Source organism: Canis lupus, chromosome 2 (assembly GCF_003254725.2).
Source record: "Canis lupus dingo isolate Sandy chromosome 2, ASM325472v2, whole genome shotgun sequence".
Lineage (NCBI taxonomy): Eukaryota > Metazoa > Chordata > Mammalia > Carnivora > Canidae > Canis > Canis lupus.
Window position 1 is genome coordinate 46269551 of NC_064244.1, and position 24367 is coordinate 46293917.

The 24367-nt window shown below is 36.2% G+C and overlaps 1 protein-coding gene and 1 long non-coding RNA gene across 2 annotated transcripts in view; one reads left to right on the forward strand and one right to left on the reverse strand.

The window, feature by feature from the left end:
- NDUFAF2 (NADH:ubiquinone oxidoreductase complex assembly factor 2) overlaps positions 1–24367 on the forward strand; it is a 147602-nt gene that overhangs the window by 100754 nt on the left and 22481 nt on the right. The window contains exon 3 of the mRNA XM_025446985.3: positions 8938–8978. Within this exon, the coding sequence (XP_025302770.1) occupies positions 8938–8978 (41 nt within the window). The remainder of the gene's footprint in view (positions 1–8937; positions 8979–24367) is intronic.
- Positions 10709–13992, reverse strand: LOC112659838 (uncharacterized). Its single transcript, XR_003136536.3, has 3 exons — positions 13485–13992; positions 13298–13357; positions 10709–11887 (listed from the first exon to the last, which is right to left on the reverse strand). It is a non-coding gene; the product is annotated as an uncharacterized LOC112659838 (long non-coding RNA).

Here is a 24367-nt window from a genome sequence, read left to right on the forward strand (position 1 = left end):
TGTATGTGTGTGTGTGTACCACAATTTCCTTATTCATTTCATCTGTGAATGGACACTTATGTTGTTTTCCATATCTTGGCTATTGTCAGTAATGCTGCAGAGAACACGGGAGTACAGATATCTCTTCGAGATAGTGATTTCATTTCCTGTGGATATATACCCAGAAGAGGGATTGCTAGAACATATGGTAGTTCTAGTTTTTAATTTTTTGAGGTACCTCCATACTGTTTTCCATACTGGCTATGTCAATTTATATTCCAACAACAGTATGTGATGGTTCCCTCTACTCCATATCCTCACCAACACTTGTTACCCTTTGTCTTTTTTATAATAACTGTCCTAACAGGTATGAGATGGTATCTAAATGTGGATTTCATTTGCATTTATATTCAATTTTTAACAAAGGAGAAAAACCATAGGCTAATTCCAATTGGTACAGAAAAAATACTTAACAAAATTCATCATACATTCATAATTAAAAACTGCCTGCACACTTTAATAATACAGAGTTCCTTTAACTAATAAGAGCATTAAGAGGGAAAAAAAAAACCTTATGTGTAACCTCATATTCAATGGTGAAAGAACACTTTCCCCCTAAAATAGAGAAAATAAGAATATCCTCTCACTAGTTTTTATTTCATATTATCCTGGAATATTCAAGTATGTGCAATAAGGAAAAAAAGAAGAAATAAAATAAATACAGATGAGACAAAATTCTTTTCATAGATGACATAATTGTACATGTAAACAATCTACAAAAAAAATCTACAAAATTAAGGAATGAATTTAGTAAGTTTTCAAGATATCTGGGCAATATGCTGAAGTCATTTATCTATATTCTCCTGCCAAACAGTTGCTAAATAAAATTTTTAAAATACCAATCAAAGCATTAAAAATTTAGGAATAAATTTACAAAAATATGTCTCTACAACCTGTACCTTGAAAAATGTAAAGAGAAATTCCTAAGAGAAATTAAAGGAACCCCAGATAAATGGAGAGATATATAATTTTCATGGTTCAGAAGTCAATATTTAAAAGATGTCATTGGGGCGCCTGGGTGGCTCAGTGGGTTAAGCTTCTGCCTTTGCCTCGGGTCATGATCCCGGGGTCCCGGAATCCAGCCCCACATCCGGCTCCCTGCTCAGTGGGAAGCCTGCTTCTCCCTCTGCCCCTCCCCTGCTTGTGCTCTCTCTGTATCTTAAATAAATAAATAAATAAATAAATAAATAAATAAATAAATAAATAAATAAATATTTACCTCAAATTGATCTGTAGATTTAATGCATCCCCCAGTCAAAATACTAGTGGGCTTTTCCTTTTTATAATTATCCTAAATTTTATATTAAAATACAAAGGATCTAGGATATCTAAAACACTTCTTTTTTTCTTTACAAGTTTTCATTTAAATTCCAGTTAGGGGCAGCCCAGGTGGCTCAGCGGTTTAGCGCCGCCTTCAGCCCAGGGCATGATCCTGGAGACCCGGGATCGAGTCCCATGTCAGGCTCCCTGCATGGAGCCTGCTTCTCCCTCTGCCTCTCTCTCTCTCTCTCTGTGTCTCTCATGAATAAATAAATAATAAAATCTTTTTAAATAAATAAATAAATTCCAGTTAGTTAGCATTCAGTGTAATATTAGTTTCAGGTATAGAATTTAGTGATTCATCACTTACATACAACATCAGCATCAGGTGCTCATCACAGCAAGAGCACTCCTTAATCCCCATCAACTATTTGATCCATCCCCCTACCCACCTCCCTTCCAATAACCATCAGTTTGTTCTCTGTGGTTAAGAATCTCTTGGGGAAAAAAAAATCTCTTTCTTGGTTTGTCTTTCTATTTTTTTTCCCTTTGTTTGTTTCCTAAATTTCACATATGAATGAAATCATATAGTATTTGTCTTCCTCTGACTGACTTATTTTACTTAGCATAATCCTCTGTAGCTTCATTCACGTTGTGGCAAATGTCAAGATTTCATTCTTTTTATGGCTGAGTAATATTCCGCTACGTATATATATTCCACATCTTATCCGTCAGTGGACATTTGGGCTCCTTCTATAATTTGGCTATTTTGTTAATACTGCCATAAACATTTGGGATACATGTGTCCCTTTGAATCACTGTTTTTATATCCGTTCGGTAAATATGCAGCAGTGCAATTGCCAAATCATAGGGTAGTTCTTTTTTTAGCTTTTTGAGGAAACTCCATACTGTCTAAAACAATTTTTAGAAAGAAGAACAAGGTTGGAGGATTTTAACTTTAAAAAGCTACATTTTTCAGGGATTCCTGTGTGGCTCAGCGGTTTAGCACCTGCCTTCAGCCCTGGAGTCCCAGGATCGAGTCCCGCATCAGGCTCCCTACGTGGAGCCTGCTTCTCCCCCTGCCTGTGTCTCTGCCTCTTTCTCTCTCTGTGTGTTTCTCATGAATAAATAAATTAAATATTTTTTTAAAAATAAATAAAATGAAAAGCTACATTCTTTCAAGAAAGTTTAATACCCATATAAGGATGGAATCAGACTGAGAGTTCAGAAGTATTCCTACCCTTATATGGTCTGTTAAGTTTTCAATGGAAAAAGGAAATTCTTTTCAACAACTAGTGTTAAATAGTTATATATCTGTATGATCTTTACCTCACATCTTCTCCAAAAACTCAACTTGAAACTGATCTCAGACCTAAATGTGAAAGTTAAAACTTTTAGAAGAAACATTGGACAAAATCTTTCTATCATGAGATAGTCATAGAATTAGATGTAAAAGAAAAGAAATGTAAAAGAAAAAATGATAAATTGGACTCCACCAAAATTTTTAAGTTCTCTTTTTTAAAGATAACATTTAGCAAATGAAAAGAAAGGTGAATAGAAAATTTGTAATGCATATCTGACATAGACCTTGTATCCAGAATATGTAAAAAACTCTCACAACCCAATAATAGGACAAACATCAGGATTTAAAAAGTATATGTAACATCAGTAGTTATCAAGGGATACAAATTAAAATTATAGTGAAATACCACTACATAACACTGACTAATTAGAATTTAAAAGAATGATGATACAAAGTGTCAATGAGGATGTAAAGTACCTGAAACTTTCATAAATATTTGGCTCATGTAAATGGTACAACTACTTTGGAAAATAGTTTATTCTTTATCAATTTAAATGTACACATACCCTATAATCTAGAAATTCTGCTGGATATTAAGCCAGAGATATAAAACATAGGTCTACCCAAACACTTGTACCCCAAGTTTACATAGCAGTTTTATGTATAAAAACCCGAAATTCAGAGTTGCCCAAACACCCGACAAAAAGTGAGTGGATAAACACACTCATTTTTTTTCTAGACAGTAGAATACTATGCAGCAATAAAAAAGAATGAGCTGCTGCTATGCTTATTGTATTTGCTTTTTATTGCTCCGTATCAGTATTACCACACACTTAGTTTAAAACATTGCATATTTATCATCTCCCATTTCCTGTGGTCACAAATCCAGGCACAGCCTAGATGAGTTCTCTACTGAGGGTCTCACAAGGCTGCAATCAAGCTGTCAGCCAGGGCTGCTTTCTCATCTGAAGGTGTGATTGTGGAAGGATACACTTTCCCATATTTGTGGTTATTTGCAGCATTCATTTCTTTGCAATTGTAGGATTGTGAGCTTCAGCTCTTTACTTGATGCTGTCCAGAGGCCACCCTAAGCTCCCAGAGGCCACTGGCAGTTTCTTGCCATATGGGATCCTCCAACATGGTCACCTTTTCCCTTAAAGCCAGCAAGGGAGAGACTCCAGCAAAATAGTTGCTGAAATCTTACTTCATGTAATCATTAATTCGTAGACCTCCCATCACCTTTGCCCTGCTATCATAGAAGTGAGTCACAGGGCCTGCCTTTACTCAAGGGGAAGAGACCTTCCCCTTCACTCAAGGGGAAGAGACCCACCCCATAGGTGTGGACCTCAAGAGATGGGGGTTGTGGAGCCTATCTGGAGGACTGTGTTCTCCAGACACAGTTATGTGGATGAACTTTAACAACATTATATTGAGTAAAATAAGTTGGATACAAAAGAGTACATACTGTAAAATTCCATTTATATGAAATTGTAGATAAGGCGGGGCTAATCAACGGGGACAGAAAGTGTAGCACTAATTAGGGGCTGTAGATGGATTTCGGTGGGGGTTTGCATGTGGCTAGACATTAGGCAATTTATGGGAGTGATGGAAATGTTCTATATATAGAACAATGTTCTATACTGATTGGGTGCTGATTAGAAGATTGTATACATTTTTCGGAATTAATGGAATTGCACACTTGAAATGGTGTCACTATATTGTTTATAAATTATATCAATAAAGTGGACTAAGAAAAAAAAGAGAGGTAATAATCATGAGCATCTCAAAATATTTATCTTAAATGTGCCAACTAAATCTAATAAAATCCTTAAGATATACCCAAGGGTCAGTAATCAGAAAGTGACTCATTTCATTATGTATCATTTGAAGAATTTTCACAATTAAAAAATATGGATTATTTTTATAGTTTTTTTAATAATGTATACACACCCAAAAATGGCAAAGATCATTTTTTGAAAGATGATGCTTTATTATAGTGTTGTCTTTTCCTTGAGTGAAGTAAACAACACATATTTCTAATATAATATCTTTTGGATGCAGATTTCTGACCAGCTTTCCATAATTTTAGTTCTGAATGGTCACCTTACTGGATCTAGTGATAAATGTCTCATTTATCTTAACCCCTATTGGCATGCTTCTAAAAGTGTATTAGTCATTTTCAGTGTTTATGGAAATATGAAGAATCTATGCTTCATGAAGTATTTTCTTGCCTGCTTCTTCTAGTCTCTTTCAGTGATTAATGGGAACTTTAATTTGCATGCTCACTTTTACGCTTATTATAGTGTGTTATGTTCCAATAAGAGTATTAAAGTTCAATGAAAATCTCATGCATACTGATGAGAATGCAAATGAACACTGATGAAAGAATGCTAGGATCTTAAAGCATAAACTGTCCAGTTATCTTGCTAAATTCTATTCAAACAATGGTTACATTATAATGAAGACTGATACAGAATCCACCGTACAGATATAATTAGCAATGGCAAAATCATTATATAATTCATAATTGGATAGAGGTTCAGTTCCAGATTGTTATGAGGATAAAAAAAAGAAATGTAATGGTTTGATATTAATGCTTATTTTTATTCCTTCCTCTTCCTAACCTTTGCCAACCTTCAGTAGGATATTTCCTTTGTTGCGTAGAGTGATTGGGAAAGTTAGGGATGATTATATAAATGAGTGATCACACTGAATATTTCCAGCTGTAACCGTTATTGGATACATAGCAGTATATGGGCATCAACCATCATCTCAAGAACATTTCAAGTATCTGGTTATTGTAGAATTATACAAATTTATCTCAGCAATTGCATTTATTTATCTATATAAAACAGAGATCTTTTTCCTTGAGCCATTTAAAACAAAGCTAAGGAGTCCTATATCTTTCCTGAGAGAGTAGTGTGTCCCCTGAGGGTCACTATTCTAGGCAGTTCTTAATACATTATCTGAGTTATTTTGCATTCTTCCGTGCGTGAATTTTATAAACTTATACAAAACCAGTAAACTTCAGAAAACACATAATCAGAGTTTACTCAATCTATTAATTTACCTTAGTATTTAAAAAAATTATTTAGATTCTATTGAAGTATTTTTCTAACCTTACCAAAAAGCTGAAAATGCTGTTTTATAGACTCATCGATAAGATGGGTTGTTAAGTTGTTTTTCTCATGGTAATAGTAAGTATGCCTTGTGCTCTTATATATTTCAGCGTGATCTCATGCCAGTAGTATGTGTTCACAGACTCTCAAATACATGGTATTCATTAGTAAAAAGTATAATAGTTAATAATGATTTTTATTTCAGATAATATGAAAGTGTTTTTGAATCAAAGTGGATATCTTGCTACAAGGCTTTACTTCTTGGTAGCCCTAGTACAAGGGTTGGCAAACTTTCTTTAAAGGGCCAAATGATAAATATTTTGGGCTTTGTGGGTTCTACTGTTTCTGTTACAATTACTCAACACTGCTGGTGTAGCACAAGAGCAGCCATAGATGATATGTAAACAACTAAGTGTGGCTGTGTTCCAATAAAACCTTATTTACTGACACTGAAATTTGAATTCTATGTAATTTTCATGTGTCATAAAATATTGTTCTTCATTTGCTATTTTTTTTCAACCATTTAAAAATGTAAAAACAAGCTGTGGGTTGAATTTGGCTTGCAGGCTGTGTAGTTTTCCGACCTCACCCTCACAGTTGATTTTTCTGAATTAGTTTTCTAATCTAATTTAAAAATAAAGATTTACTGCTTAAAACCTTTTAGAGATATATGGCTTGTGTTGAATTATTTTTAAAAAAGTCTCTGTCCTAGAAAAAAAGTCCATAAATAAAGTTAAGTAACTTTTATTTTAACCATAAAGAGGCAGTTGAAAATTCCATAAAGCACTTATTTCCTTGATTGCACAGAGGAGTCTATTGCTAAGCTGGATTTTCTAACACAGGCAGTCTCATTATGACAAATATTCATATATTGGAAGTATTTCATAGTGGATGTATTCATTCAACAACTGTATTAAATACCTGCTGTTTGGAGGCATTTAGGCAATAGACACATAAATATCCCATAGATGTATCTTGCCCCTGACAACATTACAAGCCTAACAAGGAATATAAAATCTGTACAAGTTGTGGCTAGAAATGGACCAAATGGGAGTAGAAGCCAAGGAGAAACAGAATGCAGGAAAGAGCAACAAGGGTAGCAACTCAGAAGTAGGAGTAGATAAGTTTAAAATGCTGGGACTGTATTAAAAATACATCTGTGTGATTAGTGCAAGGCATACAGTTGAATGTTGCCATCTGTACCCCAACAGCCATTCAGTACTGGCCTTGTCACAAGGACAGTTCCTGGTGCTATGGCTTGGATGACAGAAGGCAAGGTAGTGGAGCTGATCTGAAGAGAAAATAGCTGGTAACCAGACAGAGGTCAGGTTTTAAAGCCAGTTGAACAAGGGTTTGATTCCCAGGATATTACTTAATAATTATCTGAGTTTAGGTAGATTGCTTCATCTTTGTGAACCTCAGGTTCCCAATCGGTAAAATGGGGTCAAAAAATCTTATTTTCTGACATGTTACAACCTCTTCCTCTTTCTAGTTTTGTGTTCTTTGCTTGTTGCTTACTGAAATTTGAGAGGCTGCTTAGTAGAACATGGATAGCTTTTGGAGCTAGAGACAAGGTCAAATCTGGACTCAAATGCCACCATTACCACTTAATGTATAAATTTGAAAAAGTTATTTGATTTCTCTATTAAATAAGGATACTTCATAATTTTGTAATGAAAACTTAAATCAACTAAAGCAATTGAACAGTTTTCTACATTTTAAAGACCAAATTCATAAAGTATATTTTTTCACAGTAATCTTTCTATCCCCATTGGCCAAGTAGCTATTATTGGTCTTAGTTTTTTGTGGGTTTTTTTTTTTTTTTTTTTTTTGTCTGTTACAAAAGACGTATAGGTTTCTGGAATAACAGTGGTAATGATAGTATTAAATTAGACTTAATGCTTTCTGTATGCCTACTGTATGTAAGAATTTATAGATACCATTTCATATAACTTTCACAACAACTCTAAAATGTAGATACTGTTATAATTTGTATTTTACAGATGGGAAATCTGATTTGTAGGAAATTAAATAGCTTCCCCCAGGTGACATAGCTAGTAAGCAATGAAGTTGGGATTTGAACCCAGAACATCTGATTGTATTCTCCTAAACATCGTAGTGTATGTCTTCCATGTGATTCTGATGCACTTCCCTAGAGGCACCTGCCTGACTTCCTATTGCTGTAAAGCATCAGGTACTCACTTGAATTCAGACGATTATGAGGTCTGATTTAGATAAGGAACTCTCCATTCTTTAATAAGCTCCCTATGCCATTGTATTTTTTTTAGTACACAAATCATGACATCATTTTTTTTTTAAGATTTTATTTATTTATTCATGAGAGAGAGGCAGAGACACAGGCAGAGGGAGAAGCAGGCTCCATGCAGGGAGCCCAATGTGGGACTCAGTACCGGGTCTCCAGGATCAGGCCCTGGGCTGAAGGCAGCGCTAAACCCGTTGAGTCACCTGGGCTGCGCCTGACATCATATGTTTGTGTGTTTGTTTTCTGTTCCCCTTCACTAGTATGAATGCTGCAGGAGAGGAAGAAATTCATGTTTGGTTCCTTCTTATATGCCCAGCACCTAAAACAACATGTAACGGTGTTGTGCCCGATTGCGAATCCAAGAAACCACCAACCACCAAGGAGCCGACATTGATGCAAACACACGAGGGTTTATTTACAAGCTCGAGCTTGGGTCCAAGTGTACCCGACACAGCGGAGCAGGGACTTGGACCCCGAGGCTAAGAGGCGTAGGAGCTTTATAGGGGCCAGTGGCCAATGGGATTGTAACATACGCAGAAAGTTGCACAGTCATGTCAGTCCACACGCAGGTGGCCAATTGAATTACATCTTACCCTATAGTATCCATTTGAGCTGGCCTATTATTTTGGTCAGAATTGGCGAGCAGTTTTGGCGGGCACAAGGTGGGGTTATATTGTTATGAGCCGATTTCCAATTAGGGTGTGCCCAGCGGCTTGACTAGGGTGGGGCAGCGCCTTAAGCAATAAGCAGGTCATGTGGGGATCATACAGGAAGTGGTGGGTGCAGCACAAAATGGAGTTAGTCCTGCTCTGCTTGTCCAGGGGTAGGGGATTTTTGTTAAATTTCCTGGGTCTCACAAACAGGTGCTAATAAGTATTTGTTTCATGCGTGAATGAATAAAATGTTTGTGCAAATTATCAGAAACTTACATTTAGTATCATTTTTCTTTCTAGCTTGGATTAGAAAAACAAGAAAGACTCCACCTACTATGGAGGTAAGAATACACAATCAAAGTATTCAAATAGCATGTTTTTATACTACTGTGTTTCTCAACTGAGAGTTTACATAAAGCATTGGAATAAATATTATGCATCTTAAAAAAAAATATTATGCATCTTCCCAGAGTGTTTATTTTACTCCACAGAAAACAATTTAAAACATCTTTATAATAAAATAAATGCACAAGTTATGGAATATAACGTGAAATTCGTATTTCATGTTTAAATGAAATAAGAAAAATGCAATACAAAATAAAAATACATTTTAGAAAGTTTAGACTTAGAGCAACTTGCATCAGGATGTTTGGCCTGGTTCCTGGGAACTGTGTTCTGATATGGGTGTTTGGTGGAAAATCTGAGAAACACTGAATCTCATGGTCCCGTCCAAGTCATGTCTGCTTATTTTGCCCTTAACTTTATGGCAAATGTAAAATTTTATAATTTTACATATATTTAACTCTATCAAATATCTGAAGAAACTTTAAAATATATAATTAGCATATGACATGTAACACTCAGTAATTAATAGTTGAATTTTTATTTTATACTTTAAAAACAGTTTTGGTAGTATGCAGAATAAAAAGTATAGCAATGCTGCAGTGTATGTATTTTTAAAACATGGTTATTTCATAATTTTTATTTTAAAACAACAGTATAAAGTGTTCTAAATTATTTTGTAAGAAATGTATTTCGTAAGAGGAGAATTTCCAAATTCATTAGTGTACCGTCATTTCCTTTTCTTCTATTTAAGACTCCCTTCCTGTTTTCTTTTCCCTCTTCCATCATTACTATAACCCTGCTGACGACAGAAATGAGCTCCAATACTCAAGCCCTATTTGTTGAGAGGTAGGGTACTCTAGGGCAGAATTCACGATGACCCATAAATTAGCATACTTATGCTCCATTTCTCCTTTACTGACTCCATCAGTGTTTGTCAGGCCAGGGTCTGAATGAGTGCATCCCTAAGCCCATTTCAACTGTGCGTGTTGCTTCCACTTTGGCCCTGCCCTACTCTTCTCAGATCCTTCTTTCTAATATCAGTGAACCTTGGAATAAAAAGGAAGAAAAGTCATTGTGATCCAAGATTCAGAAGCATCCCCAGTGGTTTACAGTATAAGTATCATTAAGGAGCCCTCCAAAGTCCCCTTCTCTTGGCCATAATAAGAGCTCCTGTTCTCAAAACTAAAAATGTTTCTTCTATCCTTAGAACTTTCAAAGTCTAATTCCATGGAAACATTGATATGCAAAGTAATTAGATGGAGAAACCTGCAACAATCAGGCCTAAAACAGCACCCCTGTAAATTTCAGGTAATCCCAACATTTCAAACAAGCTCGAATCAGAACAATGAGACCAAGTCATTCTGTCCATGGTGCTCACATTCTTGAGTATCTAAAAAGGAGCCTTCCCTTGCCTCTTTTCTGAAGTTCTATCAGTCTTATCCTTCTTTATGCTCTTCTGTACCCTCCCAGCATACACACACACACACACACACACACACACACATACACCTTTCCCTCCCTCTGATCTTTTCCATTGTGTTTCAGGAATTTCTTTCTTTGTTAGCAAATTACCCTTCACCTTTAATATTAGGAACTTTCCCTACCACAAAGCCTCAACTGAAATCTGCCTGCGGTCTGAAAGATAGTGAGCCTCTTCATGCTCATTTTACCACAACCCGCAAAAAGAAAGTGGGTTTAATAAAAAAGTACCTCTTTCTGTCCCTAATCATGTCCAAAAATATTCTTTTACTTTGTGGGCCCAGGGGAGCATAGTAAGTAACTTTGCAATCTAAGTATACTTTTATCCACCTGTTTATACTTTTTGTCTCACCAACCTCTGGGCCACTCCCCACAGTGATGGTAGAGATGAGAACCAAACTTACAGGGATCCCTGGGTGGCTCAGTGGTTGAGCGCCTGCCTTTGGCCCAGGGCATGATCCTGGAGACCTGGGATCGAGTCCCACATCGGTCCCCCTGCATGGAGCCTGCTTCTCTCTCTGCCTATGTCTCTGCCTCTCTCTCTCTCTCTGTGTCTCTCATGAATAAATAAGTTAAAAATCTTAAAGAAAAAAAAAGAACTAAACAGATTTCTCCTTCAGGCCTTCCCAAATCTTCCCATTCAGTTTTGTGTTGTTTTTTTTATAATTTCTTCCACACTAAATATCCCTACCTCAAGTGAACAACCACTTCCACAGCCACACCTTAGTTCTTATCACCAAACACCATTCTACCACTAAAACTTGTAAACTCTTAAGTTCCAGATTCTACATGTCATATTAAGAGAATAAAATCTACTTAATGTAAAATAAGACAAGTATACAGAAAACCACAAGAATTAAATGTATAGCTTAATGGATTATTATAAGGTGAATTCCACACAGGTCAGAAACAACTTTGTCAGCTGCTCCAGAATCATATGCCCTGTCTCAATACAACCTCCTCCAAAAGAAACCCTGAACCTGACTTTACAGGTTTTCATTTTCTCACAGTTTTAAATAATTTGACCGCCCAATGTCCATTATAGTTTAGAGTTGTCCATTTTATTAAAAATTCATATTTGATTTAAATCTCTGTCAATCTGTGTGGTTCTCCTCCTCTTTTTTTTTCTTCTCAATTTGTCTGTTGAAAAACCCAGCCCATTTGACCTATAGAGCTTGCCACAGTTTAGATTTTGTCAATTTTGTGTTCCTCATCTAGTTCAGTAGGTTCCTATCTCTTCTGTCTTTCCATTAGGCAGCTGGACCTAGAGGCTGGACACTCATGTTTGATCTTTTTGTCAAGACTGTAGAAAATGTTTGACAAGACTATGGCAGAACACACCTGGTTTTCTTTTTGTGATCTTCACAGTTGCTTTTGCTTAATGCCTGTATCAATTCATCGGAAACAACCTCCTAATCTTGCATGCCTGTTAAAAGTAGTTAGTTTTCAAGACATTACCAATCATTCGAGCTCTCTACTTTTTTTCACGTCTCTTAGTGAGCTCCCACCCCAAAGAGACTCTTGTCCCTTTCACCTTTACACTATGGCTAAAGGCCAGCCAGTAATGGTTAAAATGCCATTTACAGTAGCATCAGAAAACATAAAATACCCTGATATAAATTAAGCAAAATATATGCAAGACATGTACACTTAAAACTACAGAGTGCTGGTGAGAGAAATTGAAGAAGACCTAAATTAATGGAGAGAAATATCTGTTCATGAGTTGGAATATTTAATATTGCTGAAATGTTAATTCTTCCAAATTGATCCACAGCAGTAATTCTTATACTTTATCATGCATCAGAATCACTAGGAAGACTTGTTAAAACACAGGCTGCAGGGTCCCAGCCCTGGAGTTTTTGATCCACTAGGTCTGGGATAAGGCCTGAATATTTTCATTTAGAACAAGTTCCTTGGTTGTGCTGATGCTACTGGTCCATACTTCGTGAACCACTGATGTAGAGAGTCAATCAAATATAAAATCCAATTAAAATCCCATCAGACTTGTAGAAATCAAGATATATATGAATTCTAAACTGTATTGGAAGATGCAGAGGCTCCAAAGTAGCCGAAAGCAAACATGAAAAAGGAGACAAAAGTTAGAGGGCTTACACTGTCTGGCATTAGGAGTTACTCTGTAAAAAAAAAAAGTAAAAAAAAAAAAAAAGGAGTTACTCTGTAGTAATTACTATAATAAGACAGTGTGGTAGTGGCATAAGGATATATAAATAAGTGAATGGAAAAGAATAGAGAATCCAGAAGTAGGCACTATACAGCCAGTTGGCTTTTGACAGTAGCACCAAAGGAACACAATTATAAATGGAAAGTTTTTTGTTTTGTTTTGTTTTGTTTTTTAAAGGAAAGTCTTTTCAACAGATGGTGCTAGAATAATAATGTCCATTTGGAACAAAATAAACGTTGATCCCTACCTGACATCATGTGTCAGTATTAATGCAAGATGGAGCATAGACTGAGCATAAAGGCTAAAACTTATAATGCCTCTAGAAGGAAACATAGTGGAATACCTTCACAACTTTGCGATAGGCAGAACATAGAAATCACTATCCAGAAGGGAGAAACATTGACAAATTAAACTTAACCAAAGTTAAAAACTCTGCTTATCAAAAGGGAACATTAGGAAAGCAGTAAACTAGGATGCAATAATCACAGTCCATGTATTTGACAAAGGACTTGTATCTAGACTACATAAAGAACACCTCAACTCAATGATTTGAAAGAAAAAAAAAAGACAAAGCTAATAAATTTGGGTAAAAATCTTAAACAGTCACTTCATAAGATACAAGAATGATCACTAAGCATATGAAAAGATACTCACCATCTCTAGTCATCAGGGAAACCACAATGAGATGCCACAACACTGCACACCCATGAAAAGCTAAAATTCAAAAGATTAACAATAACTGTAACTAAAGCACCCATACTTTTCATGCAGTGCTGGTTGTTGTGAAAATAATACAGCCACATTCAAAAACTGACTGTTTATTACAAAATCAAATACATACCTACCCTGTGACCCCACATTTTTTTTCTCCTGGTCTCTTTGAAGCCTTGAAGGAATAAAGTTTTAGGCATACTTCTTGGGAAGCTCTATCCAAAAGAAGGTCTAATTGCTTGGCGGGCCATGGCAAGGCCTCCTGATATGTGCCCAGTCCAATTTTCTTACTTTCTTCCTTCTGCTTATTACACCTTGCTATTTCTCAGGTTTACTGTCTTTTCCCTTTCTCATCAGCTGGCACAGTTCTGCTCATGCTTAATTACCTTTAAAATTCTTTGATGCTTTCCTCAACTGTTTTCTCAACTTTTTATCTCATAGAGTTAATTACTGCCTTGTACAGCTGTATACCCTTTGAATTCTGTATTGTATCTTTGTTTTAGTTGTCCATCTTTCTGACTATATTGTGAGCTCTGTGGCACAAGGATAATGTCTCATTCATTTGTATGTCATCGGCACCTAACACAGAGCCTGATTCATTATTAGATAGGCTTTTGTTGACAGAATTAGAACTCTCAGTGCCATGTCAGTGTACTACATGGTTTCCATGACAGAGTTCGAGTTTCTGACAACCAACTATAAAATGATCCTATAAAATTGAACATATTATGAAGGTGAGCATTGCCTGTACTGCTATGCTAGCAATCCACATTTCACTGCAGGTTTCCAGTATAGTACAGCACCTGTTCATCAGCATGGTACAAGTTGAATTAACGTTTCACAAAATTAATGAGGTAGGGATCCCTGGGTGGCGCAGCGGTTTGGCGCCTGCCTTTGGCCCAGGGCGCGATCCTGGAGACCCGGGATCGAATCCCACGTCGGGCTCCCGGAGCATGGAGCCTGCTTCTCCCTCTGCCTATGTCTCTGCCTCTCTCTCTCTCTCTGTGTGACTATCATAAATAAATAAAAATTTAAAAAAAAAATTAATGAGGTAGACTTTTCCTAGTGGTGACTATATTCCACTAGAAATCACATATAGCAAATATTTTTAAATATTGCTTCTCCCTTCATACTGACAAAACTGTAGAAAACAAAATAAAGTTTTCCATTTAAAAAAAATGTATAAACATATTGCCAAGTTTTCACAAAATACATGATTCAGCGATAGGTTTACAGACAGTAGAAGAATGCTGTAATAATAGACCTCACCTACTTCATTTTTAATACATATGAAGAATGCTGTAATAATAGACCTCACCTACTTCATTTTTAATACATATGCTCCATAAGATAGCAAGAGGAAATTCTAGAAACCAGTAGAAAATGGAGTTGGAGATGGTGATGCTGTAGTCAAACAAAAGATTTGGGTAGCTAGGTAGGATAATACTTCACAGTAACTTGTTTACTTGACCGTGTTCTTAGATCTGAGCTAGAAGCTATAAACTCACTTTTGTCCACGTCCAAGATAATTTGGCTCTAAAAGGTATCACACTGACTAAAAAACATGTGAGTTTGAAAGAGTTGCCAGAATTTCAGTTTTTTAATTTACAATAGAAATTCAGCTGGCGCAGGAAAAAAGCAGTAGGTTACCTGGTTGAGTATAGCATTATATAAGGGGAATTAAGAAAAATAAATGTTTAATTGCATCAGGCCTAAAACCGCCTGTTCTGTCCATCTCACAATAGGGATAATCTGACCCATAGGAATGGAAATATTTAAATAGAATTGGCCACAGTTCCCAGCATCTGTCTCCATCCTAGGAGTAACCTTATGATTTAGAATAGAAAAAATTGCTACATGCTGGTTGAGGCTTTTGCTTTCAGGGACACACTATTTGTATGGATTGCCAGCATTTGTCTCTATGATTGTCTTTTTTTCTTTGCTTCCCCATTCTGACTGACATATTATTTCTTTGGCTCTTTCAGTGGTTATATTATGATCAAATGTTGCTGTTCTTTCATTTATTCTTTTCTGTTCTTTCATTTATTCTTTTCACATCTCTGTTCTGGCCTTTAATGTGTTGATCTTACAGTTTAACTTGCAGTGAGGAATCTTATTTCTCAATTCTTGAGGCCCATTTCACCATTGTCTCCAAGTAACCGACACTTACTGATTGAGTTCTCAGTGCCCAGTATTATTAACTTCATTTTATAAGTTACAGAACTGAAATGTCTTAAAATGGATATTTTTGCATACATAACCTCACTTTCCTTTTGCTTTAAATTGCAAAGATGGAGTGTATGTTCTAGCAAAAAACAGACCCCTACCTCAAACCTCACACTATCACTTCTGATTATACAGTGGAAACGGATAAGAAAATTGCAGCATGCTCCTATGGAGTTTGCAGCATCATTCATTAAAAGTGAATGACCTAGAGCTGCATGTAACAGTGGGGATATATCTCGGAAACATGATGTCAAACAAAAAGAGCAAGTTACAGAAAATTTCATACAGTATGATACCATTTATATAAAGTTTGAAAGCAAGGAAAGATGAACGGACCTTCAAGCAAAGTTATTAGCATGTTAAACTATGAATTTACTTTTTCTTTTCAAGCTTAAAAAAAAGGACAGCCAAGGGATTTATTTTAAAAAACGTAATTCTACAAGGTCAAAGAAATTAAAAGAGGCAAAAACTGCAACATTGTTTTGGAAGCTAGAAAGCAGATGAACAGGTGGTAACAGATTTAGCAAAATTGAGAATGTCTTCTAATCTGGCAGAGAAGAAAGCCCAGAAGCAACCAGGTTTACATCACAGAACCCCAGAATGCTCAGTATTTGGCAGTACCAGGAAATTCTAAAAGTGGAGCTGAGGCTGGTGCTAAAAACAATAACCTGGTTGAAAATCTGCTTAAGAAGCAATTAAATGCTAGCCAATAAATTGTGGTAAAATAGTAGAGTTGGAAAAATCAACATTTTTCAGTGATCATTATAATAGCTTATTCAGGGGGAAATCATTAGTGTATACTAAAACTATTGGGACAGATTTTGTTGGGAAACAGGATATTTACATGATCTCAAGGTATTTCCCTGGAGAATACTTATTAATTACAAAGGAGGGGAAAAGATGCATTTATAATAGATAAATCTAATGGATACCACCTTAACTGAGTGGTCAAAAGTTGTACCACACAGAACAGACTTGACATCATGTGTGTGTCCTTGTAAGATGCACTGAGAATCTGACAGCATTATTCATGTCATATTTCTTAAAATGCACAATCTTTATCTGATCATGAGGAAAGAATGAGAAAACCTAAATTGGAACATATTTCATTAAACACCAGACAGGTGAGGTCAGTGTTACAAACAACAAAGAAAGACTGATCAACATGACAACTAAATGTAATATGGGACCCTGGATTGGGGGGAAAACTTAGCTATAAAGGACAGTATTGGGGTAATTAGTAAAGCTTGAACATGAACCATATATTTAATAATAGTACTATCTCGGGGTTAAGTTTCCTGAAGAAAAGAGAAGGATGCTCTTAAATTCTCTTTGTGAGAGTCTGAAAACCCAGCAACTTCTCTACCCAAATGAGAACTGGGAGTTTACATGTGGAAAAGGGAAAATAATATCCAGACAAATTTGAGGGAAGAGGTACCAGTCTGAAAATAGAGTGACTAAATGGACATACGTTTACTGAACTTAACAGTGAGGTGGAATTATAGATAAGTACATGGAAAATGCAAATAATTAACTTATTATTTCCAAGGAAAACAAAGCTTAGATAGGAAAAAGAAAAATAATCCTGGTACAGTAGATAACTAACTTGTTATAGAGTATATTCATAATCATATAATTATTGAATATTGATATACAACTGTATTGAGAGTATTAAGTCTCAAGAAGGATAGGTAAATCCTCATTTTCAATAACAAGTTTATATACAGTGCTTAAAATTGAAAAAATAAAGAAGTAATAACATACAAATATTATTTAGATATTATGGAGGGGTTAGGAGCAGAGTCTCCTTTATGGCTGTCAGACATTTTCGTGACTCCCGTGTTTGGCCTCTGCCATAACCATAAACGTCAGGTGAAAACATTTAAGTAGTTTTTTGAGTAGAGAGCTGTTTTTCATAATAAGCTTTATAGAACAATGTGGCTGTACAAATTATGTGAATATATAATTTTGATTTAAAGAGAAACATTTTTTATTTTTTTTAAGATTTTATTTATTTATTCATGAGAGACACACACAGAGAGGCAGAGACACAGGCAGAGGGAGAAGCAGGCTCCATGCAGGGAGCCCGACGTGGGACTCAATCCCAGGCCTCCAGGGTCACGCCCTGGGCCGAAAGGCAAGCGCTCAACCACTGAGCCACCCGGGCTCAGATGAGAGGTAGCTAAGTCTCCCTCAGAGTGCCAGAGAGTAAATATTTCAGGTGTTGTGAGCCCCAGTCTCATTGCTCCTGTTGAACTCTGCGGTGGTCGCATGACAGCAGTTACAGAATGAGTGAGCAGGGCCGGGCGGCATAACTCTGGTTACAAAACAGGTGGCGGGTTGATCCTGGTTTGCCAAGCCTTGCTGTTGATTAGTGGTTTCCAAATTGGGATCCCTGTACCTCTGAGAACACCAAGACTTTCGGTGGGATATGCAGGTAGGACAGCTTTAAGGAAATTAATTTCCATATTCTCTCTTTCCATATGTCATCTTTCCAAAAACTGATCTGCCTGAGAACTCTTTCTGGCCTGCCAGTTCTCCTTTCTGACGTCTTTCATAATCATCTGTCTCCCACTTTTCAAAAGAAAAGCTTACCCCTGTCTGTCCAAGCTAACTCTTACTAGGGTGCATTGCCTTGGGGTTTAAAAATCTCCAGGACACCGAACAGAGACAAGTGGAGAATGAATATCTCCTGAGGGACAATCTCTTGAGACTAAAGCAGAGAAAGCTTCCGTAAAAATTACTGAAGGGACAACACATTATTTCAGCCAGGTGATAAACTCATGGCAAGGATCCACACCTTATTGTTTCTCTGTCTACCTAGCGAGCTAGCCATTTATCTCTCTTGAAATTAAAATCCACAAGTGAGAAAATTGTCATGGGGACCCATGATGATACATTTATTCGAATTTAAAAATTAAGTTAGACTTTCTGTGACAAAGAGTAAATCAGATATGGCTGATTGGGTTTGACAATGAAGACCGGCTTTGTCAATTAAGTTATATCGTTGTATTTTCCCCAGATTGAATAAGTTAAACTGCAGTTCCAAAGCTTTGGCAAAAGTGTGCTTAAAGGATGCATTCAGTATGCAACAAACTGGAAAATACATCCTTTGCCATTATTTAAGTGTGAACTTAAAAGTGCAAGATGAGTACATAGTTTTCAGAAGTCTTAAGAGATATGTGTGCAAAAAAATTTAGGAAATCACTACTACTGTTGTCTATGGATGTATAAAGATATAGTAAATATTAAAAGCATCCATGAAAATGAGAGACAAGAAATCAAGGGTAGCTATTACCTCTGAGGAAGGAGAATGTTGGGGGGAGAGGTCACAGTGGTTTTTTTTTTTTAAAGATTTTATTTATTTATTCATGACAGAGAGAGAGAGAGAGAGAGAGGGAGGCAGAGATACAGACAGAGGGAGAAGCAGGCTCCATGCAGGGAGCCCGATGTGGGACTCCATCCTGAGTCTCAGGATCACACCCCAGGCTGCAGGCGGCGCCAAACCACTGCGCCACGGGGGCTGCCCAGGGGTCACAGTATTTTATTGATCATATCTGTGGTGTTCTATTTCTTAAGCGGGTTGATGGTCTTATCTGTAGTGTTTTATTTAAGTTGGTTATAGTTGTAGTGTTTTTGTTTCTTTTGCTTATTTGTTTTAGTGTTTTGTTTCTTAAGCTGGATGGTGGTAACATGGGTGTCTATAATATTATTAACTATATTTATACACTTGAAATATTAAACAAAAATCCAAAGAAACCTTGTAATCATATTTTTTAAGAGAACCTGTTGGGTCCCTAATACAAAAATAAGATATTTAAAATAAACTGAAAACTGAAATCCTTGAAATTCTAAAATACCAAAGGCACTTAATAATTATCATAGCAATATGCATAAGAAATAATCAGTGTGTTGGGGTGCCTGGGAGGCTCACTTGGTTAAGCATCAGCCTTCAGCTTGCATCATGATGCCTGGCTCCTGGTATTGAGCCCTGTATCAGGCTCCCTGCTCAACGGGGCATCCGTTTCTCTCTCCCCCTCTGTCCCTCTCCCCTGTCCTCCCTTTTGTGCTCTCTCTCTCATTCTCTCTCAAATAAATAAAATCTTAAAAGAAAATCAGCATGGCTTCGTTTTTAGAATTCCTTGTTAAAGCCTTAATGTTTATATATTTCTATTATTCATTCAGTTACTTATCAAGCACCTGGTATGTGCTTAATAGCTAACATAATTTCCTTGTAGATTTCTTTTGTACATACCAACCTGTCCTAGATAGCATAATTCTGTTAAATTATGTGTATATTCTGTTTTTTAGTATCTCTTCTTTTTCCTCTGTGAAAGCAAATTAGTCTGATTAATCTTTAAGATTGCAAGGGAAAAACATTCACATATTGCTTTCAGAAATTAGATCTTATTGAAAGTTTACATAGGAGCATTATGTCTTCTGTTATGCAGTCATTCTGGGATCTCCGGTTTCTAAGACTAGAAAGGATATATTCTTATTCTTTTTTTTTTTGAAAGGATATATTCTTGAGCTTGATCAACATCCCATTCTTTATTCACCTACTAGCATTTCTTCCTCCGCAAAGGAGATGTGTCTGGATGGGTTTGCCACCATCCACAATGAAAAGTTCCTGTTGGTGGAGTTATACCAGTCATTTGACCTGCCTGATGCCTGACCCGTTATGTCTGTATTTGACCAGGCAAAGTGGCCGGCGGCTTCTCCCCATTCAGGAGCACCTGAAGCTCTGCAGTTTATCTCTGCCAGTGTAATTACTGGCACTTCTGTGACCCTGGTGTGGCCAGAGCTATGATTTTACTTGTTTTTTTTTTCCTTTGTTTGATTAAAAAATTAATATAACAATTTTAAAAACAGAAATAGTAAATTATCCCAAATCCTATGGCTGATTGCACAAGCCACTTTAACAAATTATTCATATATTGGTATATTACTGTAATTTGATATACTTTTATTATTTTGTATTCTGATGTTTTCACTTAACTATTATAATAAAAGAATAAAAACAAACACTTGAAACACAATAGCATAACATTTACATACCTTTTTTGATATTGACCACAAGCTTTGTAAAAGCTAAGATGATATAAAATTTGCCATGCTTGGGCAGCCCGGGTGGCTCAGTGGTTTAGCGCTGCCTTCAGTCCAGGGCATGATCCTGGAGATCTGGGATCGAGTCCCACGTCAGGCTCCCTCAATGGAGCCTGCTTCTCCCTCTTTCTGTGTCTCTGCCTCTCTCTCTCTCTCTATCTCTCTCTCTCTCTCTGTGTCTCTCATGAATAAATAAATAAAATCTTTTTTAAAAAATTGCCATGCTTTTATAGAAAAATGTGGTAGGGTATGAAAGTAAATTACTTGAGCATTTTGAGCTCCTCAGGGTCTATACTCAACCATAAGCTACTCTGTCTCCCTAACTGTAGGTATTTATCTATTATGCAAGAAATTTTTATACTACTTTATGTTGTCTTTCTGATTTTAGGTAGGTCTTGCTAAAAAAATATCTCAAATTTCAAGCATTCCACCTTTCTCATTTGAAAAGGATTACTTCTTATATGCCTGTATACAAAACTGAGATCTGAGTTTGAGCTTAGTTTATCCTTAGCACATTTTTTCTTCTATTTTGATCTTTTGTCTGATTTTTAAGGAGCAGAACATAAAAGGTTTTTTTTAAATATGTATATAAAGTGCTATTATTTGTTATTTTTAGATGTGCATATGCAGTTTCTTCTGAGATTCATCATAACTTACTAGGTGCATATTAAAAAATATATGGAATTAGTTCTGAATAGTTAACCTTCTGAGTCATATCATCAGTCACTAAGACAAGTCCCATTTAGGTTTTAAAACTGGGCTTACATCCAGAATGAAAAAGGTTAAGGGAGTTAAAATGAGGTCAGGGTTTTCTTTTAAATCCACACTCTTTCTGTTATCTTACAAAAACAATTTCTTGTGATTTTCCTCTTATTCTTCCACATTGAAGAAGTAATGATTTTTTTCACAATCCAGATTTCAAAAAAAAATTGCGACTGATCACTTTTATCAGATGTGACTAGATTTCTTTAAATGGGGAGAATAATGGGGTTTAGGAAGACTGGATTAGTGACGTACCCTCCAGGATACCAAGCCACAGTTGACTGTCACAGTTAGGTATGCCAGATTTTATTCTCAAATATTTATTATGACAGTGATAAAATACTACACTAATTTGCTATGTGTATGTTATTGCTATGGTAATAAGAAATTGGGCATTTTATATAATTTTTCTGATATACATATGTTCATTGTGCTTTATGTATTCAAATATACTTAATTTCCTTCTCAAATATCACATTCTGTTGCCACTGTGATGCATTTTTTTTTACCAGTATTCTAAAACATGAGCAAATGAATGTGTCATCTAGGGCAGGGTTTTTCAATTTATGTGCTACATTAGAGTGTTGTGAAATCAATTTAGTCAGTTATAAGTATTTTTTCTTTTTAATAAAATAGGGGGGGAAATGGCGTAGGAAATACCAGCATATAAAACCTTACTAACTAACATGGGTATTGTTTTCTGAAATTCTTGTTTCACATACATACATACATATATATGTTTGTGTGCCGGTTGTAATGTAAAATGTGTTACTGTGATGGTTAATTTTTATGTATCGACTAGGCCATAACCCCAGATATTTGGTCAAACACTGTAGATTCTGCTGTGAAGGAATTTTTTAGGTAATAAGGACATTTAAATCAGTAGACTTTGAGTAGAGCAGACTACCCTCCATAATATGGCTGAGCCTCTTCCAATTAGTTGAAAACCATAAGAGAAAAAAGATGGACATCCTCTGAGAAAGAGTGGATTCTTCCTGTAGATTCCTTTTAGACTCAGGCAGCATCAACTTTTCCCTGATCTCCAACCTGCTAGTCTACCATGAAGATTTGGACTTCAAACCTCCACAATTATGTGAGTCAATTCCTTAAAATTAATCAGTTCCTATATATATATATATATTCCTACTATACATATATACATATATATGTGTGTAAAATTACATACCCATTCATACACATCTTATTGGTTCTGTTTCTTCTGAGAAACCTAATATACATACTAAAGGTCATAGTATAAAAAGTTGAAAATTATTAATCCTGAGAGTAGTTTTTTAACCTAGTGAACTGGTATATGCAAAATGCTTAGCCAATGCCTAGCTCAAAATAGGTATTAAACAAGTGATAGCTGCTATTGTTTTATTATTTCTACTCATTATTATTTAAAGTCCATAAGAGGGCAGCCCAGGTGGCTCAGCAGTTTAGCGCCGCCTTCAGCCTAGGGCGTGATCCTGGAGACCCAGGATCGAGTGCCACATCGGGCTGCCTGCATGGAGCCTGCTTCTCTCTCTGCCTGTGTTTCTGCCTCTGTGTGTGTGTGTGTGTCTCTCATGAATAAATAAATAAATAAAATCTTAAGAAAAAAAAGGTCCATAAGAATCCTAATTTGATATGAAGTTACATAGAACTATATTTCTAAGTTCTATACTTATTTAAACTATCTTTTTAAAGAGATTAATCTGTTTGAGAATAATGTTGTGGTATTTTGAATGTTTGCTTTATAGAAATTATTGTGAAATTTTCTGCTTTGTTTCCCTCTCCCCATTTTTATGGCCTAAGAGCTGCCTGCATTTTTTTCACCATAATATTCAGAACAGTTTAATATATTTGAATTTTTGAAAAGATACTGCTTCTCCGTAGTTCAAGGTGATTTAAATTCTTAATCTCAAAGCAATAAGGGACGGGCATAAAAGAACCTAGTATCACATGCCTCTTGAACCCTCCGTCACATCCTCTTGTCCTACTTTACTCCAGCCTAGCTGCAGCTACCATCTATCATATGTGACACCTTACTAAGGCTCTGCTGACTAGCTTTAGCTTCCTGCTTTGACATTGTAGCATGGGACACCAGAGGGGAATCAACCTGGAAATGTGAGAGGAATAATCACACCAGGTAACCCTTGATCCATGGGGGATGAGTTAAATCCTAATTATTTATAATCCTAATTATAAGCTAATGGATAAATGCTCCCTTTCTGCCCTTTGGGCAGACAGGTCAAGCATATTAAGACAATGCAACACATTCAAAAGGTTCCACAGGAATTGGGCCCAGTGTCCAGAGCACTGACCAGGTCCAAAGCATACCTCTGATTTGGCTTTCTACCCTGTTTTCACTCTTTCCAGTATCTTGATCCTTTTCCCTGGGATCACTTGTTCAGCATCAGATTTATCAGAATTAAAATTGTTATCTTTAGTAGACAAAATTGAGCCCAAAATGGAAATGGTCAGTACCTAGTAATTAAATTAATCAGGCCAACTGATTTTGTAACTTAAGTGCACATTGGTTCTGTTGGCACAAAATGATAGGTTCCTTAGAAATATTAAAGAGAAAAAAAAAGAAATATTAAAAAGAAAATGTGTGTGTGTAGGTCCATCAGATGTACTTGAAAATTTTGTGACCAGAATCATCTTAGTGGGATAAAATTCTGGGGTGTCACTCAGTTCTTGCCCAGGTACTTGAGAGATCCTAAGAATTTTTCAAGAACACTTTGACTTGGTCTATACCCATAACTGAAGCTTAACTCATGCAGGAGTCCAGTGATTTTGCTTCCTAGTAAGAATCCTGATTGTACTTTTGTAGTTTGATAATAGAGTGGCTATTTTACTGCTGCCCATCGGAGTTTAGAAGCAGGCACCTCCTCTCTACATGGAACACTGCTAAGAAACTGACATTTTGCAGAA